The 22,524-nt window shown below is 39.9% G+C and overlaps 1 protein-coding gene across 5 annotated transcripts in view; it reads right to left on the reverse strand.

Moving 5' to 3' along the window:
* Positions 1 to 22,524, reverse strand: part of Tox (thymocyte selection-associated high mobility group box) — a 296,268-nt gene that overhangs the window by 119,396 nt on the left and 154,348 nt on the right. For all 5 annotated transcript variants that reach the window (NM_001108654.1, XM_006237844.5, XM_017593467.3 and 2 more), the window contains one exon: positions 11,438 to 11,680. In NM_001108654.1, the coding sequence (NP_001102124.1) occupies positions 11,438 to 11,680 (243 nt within the window). The remainder of the gene's footprint in view (positions 1 to 11,437; positions 11,681 to 22,524) is intronic.

Here is a 22,524-nt window from a genome sequence, read left to right on the forward strand (position 1 = left end):
GTGCGTGAAGGATGGTCCTATCTCTGTTTGGAAACCATTAGTCAGATGTGCTGTTTAGTAGAGAGCGCGATTCGATAAACAATTGAAATACAAGATATGAAATCTTTTCACAGTGTAATATGTTCTCAGGGTTGAGTAATTTTTTATTAAAGTTCATGAGGGTGGGTATTATAGAAAACAAAACTCTGAAATGTTGAAGAATAACACTTTTCAAATGTATCCTGTTTTGATAAAGAATCTTACTTTCAAAACTAGAATGCGAGCTTAAATTGTAAAAGGGAGCTTAGTGTTTTCTGTTTAAACGCTCTATTTCTGTTTAAGTACATCTACTTACCTAGGGAAGCTGTACAATGATTAAACTCAGAGATGTTCAACTATCAATTTTATTATTGCCATGTTTATCAAAAATGTTCCATATACTTATTAGGCACAGGAAAAAATTCTACTTCCTGGATGAGTAAAATGTCTGTCACACTTCAAAGGATCAAAAAGCATGAGAGTGAAATCTCCTATCCCAGAGACTCGAACAAATGTCCCAACTCCACAGCACTTTGTTCTTCAGTATGTACGGCTGCAGGCATAGTTAGAATAGAAATTGTTAACACCCAAAGACAAAGATTATTATGTTCCCGCAGGTAACACTCGTCCACACCAAACTGGAAGAGAAAAATATTAAAGTAGAAAGAAAAAAAAAAAAGAAAAACGTAATAGAAAACCAACCCTGCTCTTAAAATCCTCCTGTGTGCTCTGGATAAGAATAGTCAACGAGGAAGGAAGGAGGTGGTGTTTTAAAATGGGATTTTTTTCATTATTCTTCTGAAACATGTTTGAGAGTAATGCTTCCATGTCTCCATGACAAAATGGATTTGTGGTGCAATGTTTTAATGCTAATAACCCACTTGAGCAAACCAAGCAAATGGCAAATCAAAGGCAGAATCGTTTTGAAATAGAGAGACAGTCAACGTTGGTCATAGAAAAACACACATTCTCTACTCTCCTATCTCAGCCTCTCGCCTGAGACTTTGGGGGAAACCTGACAGAGACTAGTGTCTCTTGAAGTCATAATTTTGTAGATAATATTTCTTCATAGGATTATCTCACCTCAGAAAATAAACGCATTCATCTAAAAAGAAGGATCAATATAAACTGTAATTAGTTAATGAATACATTGATTTAATTGTAGTATGTTAGAGTGACTGGCAGTAACTGATACAGATGACAAGGCTGAGTTTATATTTAGGGCGGGAATTGGCTTAAGTAAACGCATCTAGACCCCGCGGTACTCTCATTATGTGTGCTTAAAACCTGGAAAGTTTGAGTCGAGCGGGATGCCACGTGTTTATAATCTCCTTGTTTGGAAGGTTGAGGTAGGAGCATCCGAGTCTGAGGCCAGCCTTGTCTACCGAATGAAACAAAATAAACAAAACGGATATTTGTATCATTTAAAAAGTCTGAATTCCCTCTCAGAAACAGGTCCTAAATGAGTGTGGAGGAAAACGACCACATCTGGGACCTCACAGAAAGCAGCAGTGGACCTGAAAGTACCTGGGCGAAACAGCTTTTCAAAGGGAAGCATTGAGTTCATTCATAGTCTTGGCCTGAAGTAATTGTGTTTGGTGCTCACTAGGGTTTTGTCGTCAGCTAGACACAACCTGGAGCCTTTTGGAAAGAGGAACTCTCAATGCCTCTACCAAATCAGATTGTTGAGCAGCCTGTGGGCATCTTCTTGATTAGTGATTGATATGACTGTGCCCATTCCATAGGGGGCCAAGGGCAGAATGTGTCCTGAGATTTGCTCAGGAAGGCAATGGACATAAAGAAGCAAGCTGTAACTTGGGAAGGTTACACATTGCTGACTTGCTCTGTTGTTATTTAAGAGGTCCAAAGAAAGGAACATTTCTTGAGCTAGAAACTGTGAGCAAGCCAACAGGTTTTAGCTGGTTAGAGGCAGCCACTACAAACAGAACTATACATTCATAAAGAGCCTCTACATATAGCACTGAGGGTTCCAGAGGGATGCTCAAAATTTGGATTTACTTTACTTTTCTGTGAATGTCTCTCTCTCTCTTTCTCTCTCTCTCTCTCTCTCTCTCTCTCTCTCTCTGTGTGTGTGTGTGTGTGTGTGTGTGTACATGTCCATGCTGGAGTTTTAACCCGGGGCCTTTTAAGTTCTATCACTAAGCTCCACTTTGGTCCCATTTTTCCATTCTCTGTTTCTTGGTCTTCCCCATTTGTGATCCCACTCCTCTGCTGCCTCTGCCAAATATGCATTAACAAGACCTCAGAAAACATTCTACTAACGACTTCAAGGTTCCAGGAAGGAAGAGAAAGCTTGGCTCAAGCCTTTCAGTTCCTTTTGAGGGGCCTACTTAGAAATCCGTTTGTCCACAGTGATTCTTTAACTCCAGCTTCTTACTGTTTTTTTATTGGTTATTTTTTTAATTTACATTTCAAACTTTCCCAGTTTCCTGTCCATAATCCCCCTATCTCATTCCACCCCCCACCTTGTCTCCTTCTTCTATGATGGTTTTCCCCCTCCTCAACTTCCCCTGCTTCTTGCCACCCCACCCTGACATTCCACTACACTGAGGGGTCCAGACTTGGTAGGACCAAGGGCTTCTCCTCCCATTGGTGCCCAACAAGGCCATCCTCTGCTACATATGCAGATGGAGCCATGGGTCTGTCCATGTATACTCTTTAGTAGTAGTTTAGTCCCTGGGTGCTCTGTTTCCTTGGTATTGTTGTTCTTATGGGATTGCAAACCTTTTTAACTCCTTCAATCTTTTCTCTAACTCCTCCAATGTGGACCCTGTTCTCAGCTCAATGGTTGGCTGCTAGCATTCTCCTCTGTATTTGTCATGCTCTGGCTGAGCCTCTCAGGAGACAGCTATATCAAGCTCCTGTTAGCATACACTTCTTGGTTTCATCAATATTGTCTAGGTTTGGTGGTTGTAGAAATATATGGGCTGGATCCCCAGGTGGGGCAGACCCTGAATGGCCATTCCTTCAATCTCTGCTTCAAACTTTGTCTCCATATCTTTTCCTATGAATATTTTTATTCCCCTTTTAAGAAGGACTGAAGCATCTGCACTTTGGTCGTCCTTCTTGAGCTTCATGTGGTCTATGGATTTGCTAAGGACTATTTAACTATGGATGCCCAATGGGAGTGAGGTGTCTGGGGGAATTCCTTGAAGAGCACCATAAAACGGTCTTCCCAGATATTTGCCTTTAGGATGCAAAATGAACTATACAAACACAAGATAGAACATTGTTGGCCAGATACCAAGGCTGAGAATGACACAACATAAGAGATGAATCAAAATGAAAACTTCTGCAATCCATGATGCCATTAAAGACCTCATGGAATAGCCATGAGGAAGCAAATACAGTTTTAAAACTCAGAAATTATTCTGTAATCTCTGTAGCTCTGCCTTCCATTTTGGTCAACATTCTCTAGGATTATGAATATTAAAGAGAAATAATAATAAAAAGAAGCTAATTTGATTTAGCTTTTTATTGTTCTTTTAGTTGAACAATGAGGATTTTTGAGGAAAGTTTAAGAAATTGGGCAAACTTGGCTGTGATAAAACTCACCTGCTAGAGAGACTCAATAATTGCCAAATACTTGAACTCACCTGCTACGCAAGCATTCTGATGGGAACAATGCACAAAGTAGGCAGAAACAGCAATAAGAGATTTTGGGCTAACTTTATTAGGTATTACCCAGAAGGACTCCATAACTCATAAATTTAACTCAGTGTTACAAGGTCAATCAAACACAAACAACCTACTAAGAAAAGCTGTGGAAACTTGGTTTTTGAGTAGGAAACCATACATCTCAAGTGCATTAGGCTTATGGCTGCCCAGACTATCTAGGCAGACAGAGTAGGCCTCATGTCTGCTCTCAGTAGATCATGTAACTGACATTACAGTTTTTTGACTTCTACTACATATGAGTTGAAGTGGAAATTAATGTGAGTTCTGGAAACGGAAAAACTGGACAAGGCCTGTATTCCAGAGATCCCTTTGACTTTTTGCTTGGTGTGCAAAGGGAAGTGTTGTTTCTAAATTGGCTCCTTTCCAGACCCTATTACTGACAGCTCTACTTCGGGATATTTTATCATGACACTAAAAGATAGTCCAAATCTTTTACAAACTGAGATCTTAGAACTGCTCATCAATCCTGTATTCAACAAAGGGGCTGCAGATAGCCTAAGGTTTAACCACAAACACATCTAGTTTTGATCTTCTTGGGAACTAATCAAGAACAAAAACAAAAAAGTGTTGTCAAATATAGGAACAAAAAGACAGCCATTTTCACAGAATTTAAAGTAGTTTATAAGACTGCTCTCTGTTCTTTGATATTCAAAAATGAATAATTTGTGTGTGGGGGCATATTGTAATTAATAATTTTTGACAAATTATGGCATAATTCTAAGTAATGTTCTGTATGCTTTCTCTCCTATCATGCTCAGCAACATCATTTCTTTTTTTGTTGCCCCTTTTGTATTTTTTAGAGAAAGAAACAAGCATCTATGACATCCCCTCCATTTTAAACAGATGCATTCATTATTCCATACGGACATGGGGTGACGTCCTCAGCCACATGTGTCCTGAGAGGTTTTCAGCTCTGCTTGCTCGTTGTGACACATTTTATGCACTACACAGAAGGAAATACCTCAAGATTTTTGAAAATATTTACTTTTAAAAAACAGCAATCAAACTGTCCGTAATCACATTTTCTGCCTGGCCTTGAAAGGAACATTATTCAATACGTCAGTGGCCCTTCCCATAATGGCAACCTATTAGAAACTCATGCTGTTCTCATACATCTGAACTCCTTGATGTACTGTGCTCCCCATGGGCCCAGAGGAGCACTCTTGCTTCCGTCTCATGAGTCCTCTATGGTCCCTACTGAAGTGATGGTTGTCAAAACAGTTGTACAGTGGCCTTTGAATGAAAAGTGTGCTGTGTCTGCACGCTGCAGATGACAATAAGTCTGAGTATATACATTATGCTGGTTTTTGTTGCCTGGAAAAAGGAAGGCATTTGGGAAATAAACCCCCCAATTTTATTGCCTTTTAACATCTTTTTTCCATTTTAAACTCCAGAACTGGAGATTTGAAGCATTCAAAGGAACTGAAATCTCCTTTGTTGCTCTTTTTTTTTTTCATTGTAAAATTTCTATAATGTGCCATTAGAAACTACACTCCACAAAGCCAGGCTTCTAAATGAATCCTTTCTGGGAGGCCATTTGAAAACTTCGCACGGTTTCTCTTTGTATGAAAGAGCTTCTGTCGACGGCACAATGAACAAGCCATTGCCACATATAGGCCAGGCTGCGCAGCCTGGATAACTTTATACAAGGTTGCATTTTTTCCCTCCACCAATTCCTGATTAAGCTCAGCAGTGACTCTTATCCGGGTGAGGAGCAACAGAAGGACGCTTAGTTTTAATTTGCAGAAATCAAAGGACTCTTCTTAAGTCATGAATATTTACTAGGACATGTTCTTATTTTTCTTTCTTCCAAAATAATTTTCTAGTTTCTAACAACACGAAAACCTCATCTATCTACACAATGCAACATCACTTCCTCTAAAAGAAGATTGTATTTATTTTATGTGTATTGGTGTTTTGCCTGTATGTATGTCCGTGTGCCACATTGCACAGTGCTCATGGAACTAGAAGGGGGTTCTGCATTCCCCGGAAACTGTAACAGACAGCTTTGATCTACCATGTAGGGACAGGGAAATCAATCCAGGCTCCTGGGAATAACAACAAGTGCTCTTAACCACTGAACCATCTCTGCACGCCCACCACTTCCTTTGTAACAGGAAATGACATTAGCTACTGTTCAAATATCTTTACCATTGATTGACCCTTGAGGGAAAATAGTTTAAAAAATCTGAGATGGACAAAGCCACAGCAAGAAAACGTGCCAGGTACAATGTACACACGTGCTATTTCAATACTTGGAAAGGAAGACTTCCAAGTTGAAGACTAGCCTAGGCTATGGTCTAAGCCTTTGTCAGATGACCAACAATCACAGGGTAGGAGCAACAGTAAGAAAAGTCACTGAGTAACTGTGATGTTTGATTTTTAATTTTAAAACTCTACCAAATCTAGAATCACCTACCAGACAACCGTCTAGACCAGTTCTCAATCTTCCTAAAGCTACAACCCCTTAATACACTTCCTTGTGTTGTGGTAACTCGCAACCAAAAAATTACTTTATTACAACTTCATAACTGTTATTTTGCTATTGTTATGAACTATAATGTAAAAGTCTGAGATTTGATACATGTGAACCTCCCCAAAGGGGTAGCAACCTACATGTTGAGAGCCACTGCTCTTGCCATGGCATCATTTTACTTACTTGGGTCCTAAAAAGAAGGGAGAACATCACTGTGGGCACAGGCATTTCTTTGTTTCACTGAACACAATGTGACTGCAGCTGCGTGTTCCCTGAGCTGGGCCTTTCTCACTGCAATGGACTGTGTCCTCAAACTGTGAGACAAAGTAAACTTTTGCCCACTTAAGTTGTGTTTGCCAGGTATTTTGTCAAGGCAGAAAGAAAAATAACTAATCTAGTAATTAACAAAGGTAGACAAGTTTAGTCAATCCTAGAGTTTGAACAAGGGGTGCATGGCCCCAGGAGGAATCAGGGAACTGTGGTCAGGCAGGGACCAGAGTCACCAACCAGGCAGTTGTGGGTTTCTGCTTTGCAAAAAGGATCTTGAGTTGAAGGATGCTTTTTATAAGAAATGTACCTAAGAGAGATGCTAGGAGTAGTCGGCCTTATTGCCTTACAGTTGCCCCTTTCTGCTCTGGGGAGGTGAGCTTGTGTCATTGAGCAAATCCAGCCCTGCTGGTACAGAACATGCAAGACTTGCTGGTAGTTAACACGCTTATCTGACACTCCTGCTCCACTGTGTTTCTAACCAGACTCCAGTTCTCAGGAAGTGCAGACAAATCAGTTCCCCACTATCAAAACAACTCATGGGAGTTTTGGAGAAATTGGAGCTCTTGCATATCGGGTCATGAATGGCTCTTGAATTTGAACCTAGAGAATAAGAACTAATTGGCACCCACCCACCAGTGTGTAATACAGAAATTCTACCTGTTTTATAGCCTGTTCTTGGAACAGAGAGACTTTAAGAATGTGCGATCTTTTTTTAGAAGTATCAAAATCTAAGTTGTTGCTGGAGTTCTGAATAACTACTGGATAAGGAGTCCCAATGGACCATAAAATGGCACAGGAAAAAATTTTCAATAAATAAATAAATGGGGGGAAATTTGGAAAGGCTGAATTCTCACCTTATGTGTGTGGAATGAACCCTGTACAGAATTTTGGTAGGTTTTAGAAGGCACTGCACATTTTTAACTCTAGCAAAAAAAAATGTATGCTGAAATGTATTCTGGTATAATGGACTTAAACCTACTGTGAATCAGGTACTATTTAATGCTCATAATCTATCTTAAAACTTAACACATTGTGTGATTCAGTATTGTATTATGTTTTTCCAATTTCATGGTTTTATTTTAAAAGATATGAAATTTGGGAGCTCAGGTTGGCTCTCAAACTTTTGGATGTAAGCATTCCCCTTTCCCTGCTTTTGAAGTACTTGGGACTAGAGACTTGGTGTACCATACCCTGCTGCAGCCATATGACAGGTAAGGCCAAGGAAGCACAAAAAGGCTATTGATGTGGCTCAGGGTCACACAGCAGGTAGATAGTAGCCCTGGGATTTGAACTAAGGCAATCCAGCTCAAAGACAACAACGTTAGTCACAGAGATATACAAGGACACTCCAAGCAAGGAAAGGACTTCTTTACTTCATAGCAGGCTTAGTGCTGTCTTTTTGACAGATGTGAAGCTTTAGGATCAAAGAATAAATAACTCTTTGAAGAGTCTTCACTCTCATGCATTTTAACCTTCTCAGAAGTGTCACACAGGCACAGACTTGGGAAAACCCTTTTACCTAACCAACACTTACTTACATAATGCATCCTATGGGTCAACCAGTTGTCTTAGCAATTTGTCAAACTCCTTTAACCCCAGGAGGTGAGGCCTAGCCTTGTCCCCATCTCCCCAGAAAATGAAACTAGAATGCTTGCTGGCTGAGCCATCAAGCGATCACTGAAGTCCATGGAGACTCCAGTTTTTATTGGCAAAACTGGGATACCAATACTTCACACAGATATAGTTTTAGCTATGTTCTAAACGTTTCATGTCTACCATGCTGATGATTTTTAACAGCAAGACTAGTACTGCTGTTGCCAGAAGGAATGAGAAACAAAATGTATAGAAGAAAATTTAACTTTAAGATACAATCTCACTAAACATTATGTATTATAACTTATATCAAACATTAACATGCACAACACATAATAATGTATTCACAGTAAGCATCACAATGTCTAAAATGTATATAGTTTCTTTTTTTAAAAGATTAATTTATTTATTACATATAAGTACCCTGTAGCTGTCTTCAGACACACCAGAGGGCATCAGATCTTATTATAGATGGTTGTGAGCCACCATGTGGTTGCTGGGGTTTGAACTCAGGACCTTTGGAAGAGCAGTCATTGCTCTTAACCACTGAGCCATCTCTCCAGTCCATGTATACAGTTTCTAACTATGAACTAAAATACTGTCATCATCATTCATTCATTCACTTCAACACTAAAGTTCTGGACTGGAAAAAGGCTCATGTAAAGATTCGATCGCAATCCTGAGGTCAACAGGTTCCGTGAATTACATTGAGAAGTTTCTGGAAAACACAGTTAAGGCTGGTCGATTTTGTCTACATCTCAACTGGCTTCCAGTGATAGGATTTTCACCACTCGCAGCAAACATCTCACTTAGAGCCTGCAACTGCTGAAGCCTCTAATCGGCTACACCCATTTTGGTTGAGCTCTGAGGAGATCGCCAAATGAACATGACAATTTCTAGGGTTTTAGCTCTGAAATTTTTTCTCTGTCACACATTTTAAACTTTCCAAAGGAGCCACACAGGAACAGACTTGTGAAGCCCACTGTATCTGATTTCTGCAGCTATTAGCATCTTTAACCAAAGTTTCTGTTACGTGGGAATGTTATTTCCGAGCATGGCAAACCTACTAAAGTGGTGTGTTGTTGCTTCACTTCATTTTAAAAGGATTTTTCTAGTTGGCATATGAAGTTTGCAGACCATATGGGGTTCTCTGGGATGCTTTGCAACACGTGTTCACCTGTGTGATGCTGAATGGTGTGCTTTCTTTTCATTTAATATATCCATGAATTTTCTGTTTGTCGCATGAGGGCTTTATGTGTTTGGGAGGAGGGGGTCCTCTGTGATGCTTTGCTGAACACATGTTCCGTGTTCTATAGTTTCACAAGCTATTAACCAGGAGCAGGAGCTAAGATCTTTGGATAGAACCTTAGATTTACCAAAAAGTAGGATGGGGCATAGAGGTGGTCTTATACACAGTCTTTTTCAAAGAAAGTGAGTGTGTGTGTGTGTGTGTGTGTGTGTGTGTGTGTGTGTGTGTGTTCTGTACAGTAGAAATTACTACTGAGTATATATGGCCAATACAAGTAGACATGTTGATCTTCTCTTGGACTGTAATTATTTGTATTTCTCTCTCATTTTTGAAACTATCTTCAGATGTTTGTAAGTGGCTAAGGCACCGTGGTTCTTGTTTATCTATCGTTTGAGCCTTTCAGACAGGTGGACTATGGTAAACAGCATGTGACAGGGTAGAGTAATAACTAAAAAGGTTTTTCAGTTTCAATTGCAGACAAAAAACAGCCTTTGGTACTTACAACTTTATAAAACTTGTATTATGACATTAGAGTCTAGGAAATCATGAGTCTTAGAGTCTATCCAGGAAGATTCCCACAGAGGCAATGAATTTCACTTTAACATCCATTTTTTTTTTATTGCAATGCTAGGTTGGAAAACACCCATAGATTCAATCATATCACTCACTAGATCTGTACCAGATAATGGCCATCAGATACATGTGGCTTATGTCAAGATTGCAAAAATTAAAGAAAACAAAATTGCTCTTCTAACAACAGGCCCAGGAGATCTGATGCCCTCTTCTGCCCTCCTTAGGCACTTCCCACACAGCATGCACAGGCATGTGGGCAGAAAAGTACCCATACTTATAAAAATAAATGCATGGACACATAAATAAAAAACTTTAAAAGATGCTGCTGGCATATATTTTTTCAGACTTACATATTTGCATGTATTTTTAAATGTTCAAATTCAATTTCGAGGAGGAATATAATCTAGACAATGTTGGTGACGGTGCCACGTCAAACCTCTAACACTGCTACAAATGAGTTTTCCTCTTTTGTCCATACATACAGAGGCTGAGTTGAGTCTTATCCACTGTGTCTCCCAGAAAGCCATAATGAGGTGTCTTTTGACTCTCCTTGTATTCATCCCAATCGCTTATATTCATGTTTACCAGAAAAGCTCTAAGGAAGCTGTACAACATGGAGAGAATTGTATTCACACGAGGCTAATGCACACTGGGTAATATGGAACACTTTCAGAACTCAGATTATTGGTCCATTCCTTGTGAATCTGTGGTAGTGCTGTTTAGTGACAGGAAAATGACAATGGTGAACAATGACATGGAATGCTCCATGAAAGCCAAGGAGCAGGAATGAAAAGCACTGTTAGCCTTTGAGGTAGGCTTGGTACCATGGTCCAAGTCCTCCCTAGGCTCTATAGAGCAAAGTTTTGTAGACGAAGTGAAAAATGAACACATTTTTGATAAGCCAGTGTTTCTCAACTATGAGATGCTCCTTAGAAATGAAGGTGCCCAGATTCTGTCAGCAGGGTCTGGGAACATGGCTTGTTGCTAATTTTCTAGGCGATAAATTCTTCATCTTTAGACACCTCAAAGTAACAGAAAGTCCCACCGATTGAGACATCTTAATGGAGATCATTTCAATCAACAGAATTCTACTTCCACAACAGAAGAGGGAAAAAAAGCCAAGCAGACAAATAAAAACCCAGAAAGTAAGTCTGTAGGACTTCAGAGAGCAAAAGACAACGTTGAGGGCAACAGCAGGCACTCCCAAGAAGACTCAAGCATCTTAACTGGCTAGCAACCCAACATACCACTAGAAATATTACTACTCATAGATACATTTTACCTGAAATCTTGCAACCTGTTTTTTTCTAACAGCGTCATTAACAGGTTTTATTACTCTGACAACCATGAGTGATCACGCAAGTAATTCACTGGCTTAAATATGAAACTAAAAATGACGTAGGAATTTACAATATCTATAAGGTCATTGCTCGCTACAGCTAAAACTTCACTCTCGGTGTAGAAGGCCATTGACAAAATTGACAGACTGTTGAATGGCGCCAACCCTTGTTTTACCTGCGACGTTCACACCCACCACAATAAGACATGCCCATCCTTACCACAGAGATGGAATTGGAGAGCAGTGTGCCATCCTGGCCCAGCATGTTGGACACGGTGATCTCTGGCAGGTCCATGTTTTGTGGATGGAATGGAAGCAGGCCATTGTGGTTCATGGGGTGACACAGAGAGTGGTAACCGGACTCCACCTCATTCAGGTGCACCAGAGAGTGGTCAGGGAGTGAGGGAGGAGTAATGGGTGGGATGTTAAAGTCTTCACTTTCCAGACTTGGGCCAGGGTAGGACTGAAAAGACAGAGTGATACAGAGGGTAATTAGCATCCACTTATTTGTCATCCAAACCCAGGGACTCAGTGGCCTCATGGAAATGTCTACCAGCAGCATGACAGATTTGGCTAGGACATTCAAACCCTGGGATCACTGTTGTGCGTTGTCTCTTTATGTTTGGAAGAAAATGCTCATACTCATGAGACATCTGCTTTGGGTACCAAACCTGCTTCTGTTACACGGCTTTCTTTTCCTAGGAAGTTGAACTCAAACGGATTTCAAAGATCCCATTAACATTTTCTAGAGTATTAACCTAGCTGAATAACTTTTTTTTTTCAACAAGAATTGTAGGGAAGGAAGGCAATTTATAAAATTGTTTGATCAAACATGTTTCATAAGACTCCCTACTGCTACAATTGTGGGATGTAGTCAAAATGAATTCCAGAAGTCTGGAGCAGTTGCTTTTCGGTTTGAAAAACCTATCTGCTTGTAATTAAGAAAAAAGTTATTACTTAAAAAGAAAGTTAAGCCTGTGCCTGAGGGTGTGCTCACTGAAAGTTTGGGAAGTTTTAAAATGCTATTAGATGCTAATTTTGCCATTAACATTTTATCATCATAATAAAAGCGAAGATTGCTTTCATGACTTCTGTAAACATTTATTTGAATTTCCCCCACAGGCTCCTAACACTGCAACTGTTTAAGTTCAGTCCCTTCCACAGTGAAAGACACAAACAATATTAATATTATATAATACCAATAGTGAAATAAAAGTTAATGAGTAAGATACATAGCATTAACATATCAGAGACTTTTCTTTTATAAACTAGCTTGAAAAGAGGAAGAAAAGAAGGAGAAAAGCTAGATTATATGAAGACAAGGCTGCTTAAGGAGGGACTATGGGAAAAGTTGAAAATGTTGGAAGGAACTGAACAAACATTGTAGCAATCATTATGCAGGGGCAGAAAGAACTTATTCTGTTAAACAGGTGTCATGATATAAAAAGAAACATTTTGGCCCAGATTACTCTTACAAGTCAATCTTTCAAATTCCAGGGGCCTTCAATGTTTGTGTGCACGGGTAACAAAGATTCTCTTGTCTCAATGTACAGTGCCTGTTACAGTGTGCAGAATTTGAAACCCAGTGAGCAGGCAAAGGGTAGGAGCCAAAGAAAGTAGTGTTGGCTGTTCATTGAGTGTTCAGCCAACAAGCTTTATGCCTCCCTGTCCAAATGCCTGAGGTTATTTTTTCCAGATGGCGTCTATTTGTCTAACAGAAAGAAAATCTTCAACTTACACTTGCTAAATGTTGAATGAGTTCTGATATATTTGTTTAGGTGCCGTCAGAAGGCACAATTAAATGGAGAGCTACTTGGAACAGCTGAAGCCTGAAGGTGGTCCTGAAGAAGAATGCGTAGGTATCATCTGAAGTCTATGAGGGAAAGATTGCATTCTCCTCACGGTTAATTTTTCTTAAATATACAACCTTTTGTTAAAAAAAGCCAACTGCTCTAAAAGCTTAGTTATCCTTTACCAAAATCTTTTATTAATAGTATAATTATTTTTGACAGAAAAACATGTTAGTGATCTGTGTCAAAAGTATATTTGATTACTCTGGGCATACAGACCTCAGCTTGAAGTTCCTTATAAGAGAATTCATTATGAGAAACAAAAGGCCCAATGAAGAAGTAGATAGGAGCGTACACTTAGCCACTCCTATCTCATATAGAGTAATGTGAAGGCCTGCTTACTATCTTGTCTTTATTCAAAATTTATCACTGCTTTTTGTGTGTGTGGCTGTTATTCCTCCTTTTGCTGATGAGAAAAAGTTACTTGGTGATCGCTATTCCATGTCTATGGAATGAACAGAAGATAGCAGAAGTCATTTCTATCTCTTTTCCGTTGTTGTGATGAAACCTAGCGCCTTGCAGATGAAAGACTCGAGTACTGGAGCCCCATGACTAATTGCTATCATTTTTACCAGGCTGAATGATACAAAATGTCTTCATTTCAGAAAACTTCATAGTTTCAGAATTATGGCCACCAACATCGGATGTCCCTTGTCCTAAATTCTGTCACAATGCCTACCTACTGATTAAATATTTAATTCACATACACACAAGAATTCACAGGCTGTCTTTCTGCCAACACAGCTGATTGTTATTTTATTTTATTGGTAAGCTATTGTTTTTATTTATTTATTTTTACCTACTTTATATCCCACTCACTGCCCTTCTCCAGGTCACCCTTGCTATAGTGCTTTTAAGGCATTGATCAGTGCCTGTTTGAAACTTTCCTAAATAATCCGAACTAATACAGAGGTAAAGGAGAAAGATGGTTTTAATTTCAGAAGTGCCATTAACCCTGCGAAAATACTAAGGGATATTTCACCCTGGTGGACCACGACTTTCCGTCCTAGAGTTTCTTCAGCAGTTAAGTCTTATTTTGTGGTATTTTAAAGGAAGGTTTAATTGGTATCACTTTACATTGGGTGATAACAATTGTGCTGCAGTTTAGCCAAGCTACGTGGTTTATTTTCATGTAATTACACATTAAGGTTATTTAATCCATACAATTACATGCCCAAACCACAGACTCTGCAACGTAACTGGCAACGCATAGTTATGTGGGTCAAGAATTTTAACAACAGAAGGTTACTTAGCAGTTCCTGTTCCTTCCATTAGAAGTCACAATGTGGTTATTTGCCACGAGCCTCTTAGAGAGTAAGTAATGCCTGTAAAAGCACTACGGCTAATTGTTTGAAAGTCAAAATGTCCAAGCCGTTTAAAAAGTTCAATCGCAGACTAATTTCTAGCTTTTTAAAAATATGCAAATAAATTATTATCCAACAGAGGCTTCTATATGACATGGCAGGTATAATCTGATTTTCAAGACTTTACTTGGGATGTATTTAATAAGTGAGGTTTATATTATATCCAGTTCCCAGTTTGGGGGGAGAATAGGGTATGACTCTATACTTATGCTCATTCCACGTGAAAAGGCTTTTAGAATTTTCCTTAAGTGTTTGTTGAATGATTAAAAGAGAGAATTGCCAAATTCATTCACCTTTCCATCCATTCATTCATTCATTCATTCATTCATTCATGAATGCTAAACTGGACCTTTAAAAGCATGAACTCTGAGGATATATCTCAGTTATTTCACAGGCTTAAATCATTATATTCCCAAACTACCATGGCCAGTTCATAACACAGAAGGTAACAGTTATTACCTCACAGGGTGCCAAACAGCTAAAGTGTCCTGTAAGAAGAGTGATGGGTACGACAGACCCAGGAGGCTGGACAGAGGAGTCTGAATTGTCCTGTGACTGCTGACTTGACCCTGACATAGTTTCCCAACCATCCCTTCATTACCCAAATGACTCATAATGCAGAGTTTACGATCCTCTGGCGCTCAGAGCTGTGGGCAGCTAATTTTCCATGTCTCATGAGGGCACCCAGAGCAACAATTTGGGATCCTGAGGTCAGCTCATGACAAGTCCCCAATGCCCCATCCTCAGCTAGGGTCTGGGGAAAGGAGTAAAGAGTCTGATCAAAACAACAGAACACTCTAGAAGGATCGGCCTGAGAAGACTAAGGTAAAGCCCCGGTGTTGACACAGGACCAGATGTGGCACTTTCTCACTGATAGGCTCCTTTTCGTTCCCACTTATTTTCTCCAACCATTGTGACCTGTATTTTGAGCAATCTACCATTCTCAAACACTCCCAGAAACAAAGACGGCGTATGTGATTCTTTTTAAAAGGTCTCCGTATTCCTATAAGACAAAAGCACCACTTTTTAAGAATTGAAATAGGGGTTGCAAAAAAGTTTATCCTGTGTTCTAGGAGGCTTCCCTGGGCTGAGGCCGGCTATAGAATATGGTGTAGGATCGGCATAGAATTTCAAGGTGGTACTTGCTTCTTGATCTATCAGCGGCCAGAATCTAAGCCATTGGCCTCCCTTGTCCTCAGCAAATGTGGAAGTCACTGGTAACCATCTCTATGAATAGAAGAGAGTGCTTACGGACAGTGGGGCAAAATGCATTCCTGCACTTTCTTTTAACTGGTAACGATTACTTCACTAAAAGGTAAGCTGGAAACAGGCATACAAACTAATCTAGATCACAGCTAATCTACATACATACACAATGATCAGTGCCACAGAAGAATTCAAAACTCCCCTGAGTTGCAGGTTCGTCTTTGTATGTAAACATGAGGAACTCTTATGGTGATGTGGGTGCTGGGCCTCACTGTGCCGTATAGAAACCAAGCACCCTCAAGTTTGGGTGGGCAGGGTGTGCTGGCATGCGGCTTGGTTAATTCTGAAAAACTGGTAAACAGGCTGCAGGAGGGTTGTTTGAAGCTCTAAAATAGCAACTTAAAAGTATTACCTCCCTCAAGAGAGTAAGTTTATAGTTGTAAATAAGAGGCCATGACTATTACAACTCATTTTCTTAAAACGGGAAAAAGGTGGTATTTGCACAGCTTCACCTGGCTCTCTGGTGAGAAGTGGACTGGTTGCAAGCCTGCTAGTGATTAAGTCAGTGACTCTTGAGAGCGTTCACAGCATGGCAGCTGCTCAGCCCAACAGACAAGTCTCATCTAGGGTCTTAAGAGAAGGTAACAGCTTGGTGTCTGATGCAAGTTTTCTACTGCTCTTTAGCCTGTTTTAAAACTCAATTCATAGAGTTCTGAAGAGCATTTACAACATACATTTAAATTCCAATAATATGTATTCTCCAGATAAAAATGTGCCTGATAAAGTGTTGTTAAATGGATTTATACTGTCTTAGGTTAGGCTGTGTCATGTCTAAGGATAAGCACTTTTAGACAATCTTCGAGGGACTGCATATTCAATAAAACGAGATTGTGTAGAACTTTCCATTTATTTGCCATTGGTAAGACCTGATAGTGGAAAAAAAAAGTATAGTTATACACAACGTACTTAATTATTCCACAAACAGCCAAGATCAAGTTTCACACTTAGCTGAAAAGAATTACACTGCTTGTCTTCCTTTTCATTTCTGTGTGCTGGCATGTGTGCATGGATGCTTGTGTGTGTGCTCACTGGTGATGTATGTGTGTGTATGATATAGGCCAGAGGTTTTGCATAGAGGGCAATGATCAATGTTGGGTGTTTCCCTCAATTCTTCTCTACCTTAAAAACAGACATTTATTATTTTTAGTTTATGTGTATGGGTGTTTTGCCTGCAGGAATGTTTGTGTAACATGTGCCAGCATTGCCAGGGCAGGCTGGAAGATGGCGTCAGATGCCCTGGAACTGGAGCTACAGAAGATTGTTAGTTGTCACATGGGTGTTAGGAACTGATCCTGGATCCTCTGCTAGAGCTGCCAGTGCTCTTAACTGCTAAGCCATCTCTCTAGCCTCTCCACCTTATTTTTTGAAACAAGGTCTCTCATTAACTTAGAATTTACCTATTCAGTTGGCTGTTTAGCCAGTGAGTTCCAGTTTTTCTCCGGGCTCTGCCTTCCCAGCTCTAGGAATACAGGCACATGTAACTGCATCCAGCCTCTGGGTGGGCTGGGGATTGGACTCAAGGCATCATGCTTGTGAGACAAGCACTCTGCTGACTGAACCATCTACTCAGTCCCTGAACTGCATGGTTTAGATCGAAGAATAAAATAATAGGGAACAGAGTGTGTAAAGGAGACTGACTGCTGGGATTGACTCACTGGGTAAAGGCCAATGACTTGGCTCCTTAAGGAGCTTGCAGCCATGCAGCCTGGTCCTGCAGAGTCCCCATCCAAGCCAAAAGATGAAGAAATTTGTGAGCCAAAATGACCATGTTAATTATGTACAAACAATATATTACTAGCATTATGGTTAGCATGTCCTGGACGAGGGGCAAGTCAGGGGCCGGGGATTGGGGACCTTCCCAGGAAAAATTTTGGCACAGAGGCAAATTGCTAAGGAAAGGGTTCAATTCTACAAAGAGACTAGGGTTAGGAACAATCCAGGGGATTGGTCTTCTTGAAGGTCTTTTCAGCCATTTCAGTAAAGCCAATCTCCACCCCACATGTGTAGCCTTCTCCAACTCTCATTTCAGTGAGACAGATAAGAAAGTTCTCACTTAATTTCTGGAAGGTCTCATTCTCCTGACTGTTTGATTGCATAGGTACTCATTTTCTGTTTAAGTGCATAGGTACCCACTTCCTGTTGAATTGCATAGGTACTCACTTCCTCTTTCCTCTTTAATTGTATAGGTACTCCTTTTTTTTTTCTTTTTTTTTTCTTTTTTTCGGAGCTGGGGACCGAACCCAGGGCCTTGAGCTTGCTAGGCAAGCCCTCTACCACTGAGCCAAATCCCCAACCCAGTACTCACTTCTTGAACCACTCTGCCTTACATATTCCATGCTCCGAGTATCCTGTTTACATTATTTTCTCCGTCTGCAGCCCCATTTCCTTTGCCACAGCCTGGTCTTTATTTTGTATTCCCAGTGCATATTATTGCATCTGCAAGTGGAATGTTAATTGAACTGACTTTTTTTTTTTTACTGCATAGAATTCAGGTTTTCATATCATCCAACTAGAGAGTTAATTCATGCTGACCAGAAACAAATAATACAGAGTGTCTTCCAGCTTTTGTCTTTTCTCCTCTTTTCAAAATCTAATCCTCTACCAGTGGGGCACTATATTTTGTGGATCCCTATCACATATTGCAATCATTATGCACTGCATTCAATCTTTGGTGACAAGAAGTCCCATAACTCAGAGGATTCAAAAGATAGCATCTTGTACACATCTTTAAAATTATGTGATGGACTCATGCAGTCATGCAAACGCTAAAAATATGGCTGTAGTTATAGTGCTGTAAAATATGGTTCTCATATAAGTCTTTATTTGAAAGATAAATAAATACTACTGCCATCAAGCATATACAGAATGCCTTAATTTTTAATCTGTAATGTAGTTCCTGGAAGTCAAGGACAGAAATATGCCAATGTTTAAACATGTTTTATCTTCGATTACTGAGCATTGTTGAGCAAATAACTCAATGAAAATCAAAGTGAGCTGAGAAATTTACAGGAAAAAAGTAACCAACAAGAACAGCAACAATAAAACCTGTAAGTACTCTCCATATACTTTGTGAAGTTAAGACATTGCATTGCCGAGGTGATTTTCCCCGAAGGCTTTGAACAGCATCAATTCAATCTCTAATTTCTTTTGAGAAGACCTTCAGAGTCAGATCTTTTTCTGATTCTTTTGTCTCTGCATGAACAAGGGTTGATAGCTTGAGACTATAATGTATTACTGTGCAAAGCTTTGGTCTGTTCCATAAATCATCTTAACACTCAGCAAGAATTGTCCAACAGTGCCGTTGATGTGCTCAAGCCAACGATCCTGAAAACAATTTTTTTTCTCTTTCTTCACATGCTAGACAATAGCAATAAATCATCTTCATTTAAAAACACACAATGTACTAATTTTTCAACCAATAGTTATCAAAATAAAATTTGGGGTACAAAGCATTGCATTTATATTATTTGTGCTCATTAATTTTTAGAACCTTGCTAAAAAACAGACAGTTGATGCTCATTTAGTATAGAAATGTTGAATGCCTACTATGTTTAAGACATTCTGTAAACAGTCACTTGAGCTACAAAGTGTTAGAAAATGGTTTGTAGGAGGGAACGAACTGGAGATAGAAAAGGAAATCCAAGCCCCCTGCCTATACAGATCACGTGCTTTAAATGTCAAACTAGGTGATCCAGGAAGGGAAATTACATGGAGCTTGAAGTTTGAAGTGTTGCTATCAGCAGATTACACAGATTATACAGCCTGAAGATCAGATATTCTTGCTCAAATGCAACAAAGAAGGACTGTGGTGTGAACCCATGCCTGAATACGCAGCAGAAACAAGGCTCAAAGCAAGGTCTTTATGGGCAAGGCCAGCCTCACTAATCAAAACAAATGGGGGAATGAGCTCAGATCTGGCTTCTACTAGAATTTCTGTAGAAGATCAAAGCTCGGTTATAAGAAATCAGGATGCAAAGGTTGCATGAAACCAGAAAATGGGATCACTTCGCACATACCCAGAGAATACAGGAGCTAGGACAAGAAGAGCTGGGGTCAGGTCAATAAACTGAAACTTCAAGCATCTGGGAGTCATGAGGCCAGTACTTACACCAGATGTGCATGGAGCATGGTTGCCTGTGTCTCATAGCTGTCACCAGCAGTAAAGGGCTTCTTTTGCCATTGTTCATTAATGATCTCGGAATGAGGAAGAGGATTGTTTCCCCCCAGTGTGGTTTAGAACTCTGTATAAGTGTCCATAGACATTTTAAATCCAAGCATGGAGCCTAGTCATCAAAATAAGGGAAAACAAAATCAAGAACTAACTGGTTTCCAGACAACACTGTACTTCTTCCGCCACCTAGGTAGTAAGGAAGGCAGGCCAAAGCCTGTGAGATCTTGTTTTACAAAATGTCTTATTTTATAAACAACCCAAGTAAATGAAGTTTTGAAAAAGGAGAACAGTTCTGAAATGGTTTTTTCCCCTTTCCTGGAGCCTTTTTATTGAGTACTTGACATTTCATGCTGACCCTTTGTTTTTATCTTTAATAAGAAATATCCTATTGGAGGTGTCTGATTTAGGAGACAGGAACATCAGACACCAAGATCAGATCACCTCTTAATGACAACTAATACTTTGTTTTTTTGTTTCACATCTCGAAGCTATACAGAAGAGGTTATCATTGGTGTAAGAAGGAAAATGAAAGATTGTAAGGCTCTGGGTGATGTCCTGGTCCAGCATGGGCGATACTCTGGTCCAGCATGGGTGATACTCTGGTCCAGCATGGGTGATGTCCTGGTCCAGCATGGGTGGTGCCCTTGGTCCAGCAGCAACAGGTCAACACTTGAAAACTCTATTTATTAAACTCTGTGTAATTTAACCTTTTCATATATAATGATCAATACTGATGAGTACTATCTAGACCATTGTTTAAATATATGTATATTATTTCATTGTCCTCTAATTTATTTTGAGTTTACATTTTGAATATTTAAACTGTTTCCAGTTTTCCTGCTATGAGTCACTGTGGTGAATCATATCCGTTTACTTCCTTAGGAGAATATTCTAGAGTTCTATGTTTATCCTTAAATGGAATCACAGAATGCCAAGAAAATTTCATTTTTAAAATAGTGTGTTGAAACCTAATGTGTTTTGTCAACTTAATAAATTAAAAAAAAAAACTTTGGACTTCTCCTGTTCCTAAGTATGTCTAAAACAATCAAATCCTTCAGTGTGTCTGTGCCTGTCTCGTCCACAGTGCACAGCTGTAATGGGGTAGACACTATATGTCTAGTGAGGACAAAGAAGAACTCACCACCATTGATCAACCAATCCAGATGCTGCAAACAGCCACCTCATAGAAATATATGAAAAATACACAACTTTGCTGATTTTGCAGCTAAAAAATATTCATCTATTTATGGCCTTATTTGGTTCAACCTACTATCTCTCAAAGCATCCCTAGGCATGTGACATTGTACAGCTCTTTTAATCCAGGGAAGGACTGAGGTCAGGATGCCAACATGTAACAAAGTTTTAAAATAAAATTAATAAAATTAAGCCTCATCCAACAATGAGTTAGGATCACGTGGGCTTTAGATTTTTCCCAAGCGCAAAGAGTCCCTGTGAAATTGACTTTTCAGTGTTTCCCACATCACTCGATCCATCTGTGTCCTTGCGTGGTAGAAAGGACTGAAGGAGTTGCTGGTAAAGCTGTTGCTCAGTTCGCTGGGAGAGAGCCATAGCTGGCAGTCTCTTTCATTCTTAAGACACTAATTCATCCTTGACAGGATGAAAGGACATCCTGACTTAAAGGTCCAGAAAGCACGAATGTCCTAGTGAAGTTCAGGGCATAAGAAATAAGTGGCAGGCGAATGAAGGAAGATAGCAACTAAATAAGATGGCCAACTTCTATGACTGCCTTCTTACAGAGAGGCCAATGGGAACAGCGACTTGCCCACCAAACTGCCTTCATAGGAGCGAGGAAGCTAGGAAGCTGCTGAGACCTGCTTTAGCAGTCTCCATTTTCAGTATGGATGAGTTCCTTTCAACTTCCTGAAAGGTGACTGCCATGTGGAAGAGCCACCCCTCACTCTCATGGCCTCCAGAGGCTTTCTGCTTTATGATTTTCAGAAGTGAGAACTCACGGTAGGCGCAGCTCTTGAAGAGCTCTTTTCAGCTGTGTTCAGAAAGGCCTTCAGTGTTGGTCTTGACCTCTGACCCTCAGAGATCTGGAGAAGCCTCTGAGTCACAAGGCCAAGTCATTTGGTCACTTGCTTAGCTGTCCAGCTGACAGGATCAAACCCTAGAACTGATGGGAAGGAAGGGCAGCACGGAGGGCACACTCCAACTAATGCCACCAAATACATTTCCTATCTGGGCTATTAAATAACATAGGTCAGATGAAGCATAGAAAATACAGAAATAAATATAAATTAAAGTGAAACCTCTTTGAGTTTCTGGGAAGCCTAGCTGGTTCTGTTTCCAAACCCAAGGACTGAAACCTCTCAGGGAAACTTGACACTTCTGAAAGGTGTTTGAGGTGACAGATGAAGAGACACCAGAAAGTGTCAGAGACTTGGGGTGAGTGGAAAAATGCCCTCGGGCCATGGCATTCTTCTTATATCAAAATTGAGCACAAACATTTCTGCTTGACATATTAAGATTTTAGTGACTGTTTAGAACAAACTTTGATTGCCTTGGTAACAGAGTTGGTACACATATGCATCATGACTCAGCATAGTAGTCTTCTGAGACCGAATTGCCACTACGGTTTTAGGCATTTCCCTGGTGACAGGTTTATTAGGAGTGCCCCAAAATATAGTGCATT

Source organism: Rattus norvegicus, chromosome 5, assembly GCF_036323735.1.
Source record: "Rattus norvegicus strain BN/NHsdMcwi chromosome 5, GRCr8, whole genome shotgun sequence".
NCBI classification, from domain to species: Eukaryota; Metazoa; Chordata; class Mammalia; order Rodentia; family Muridae; genus Rattus; species Rattus norvegicus.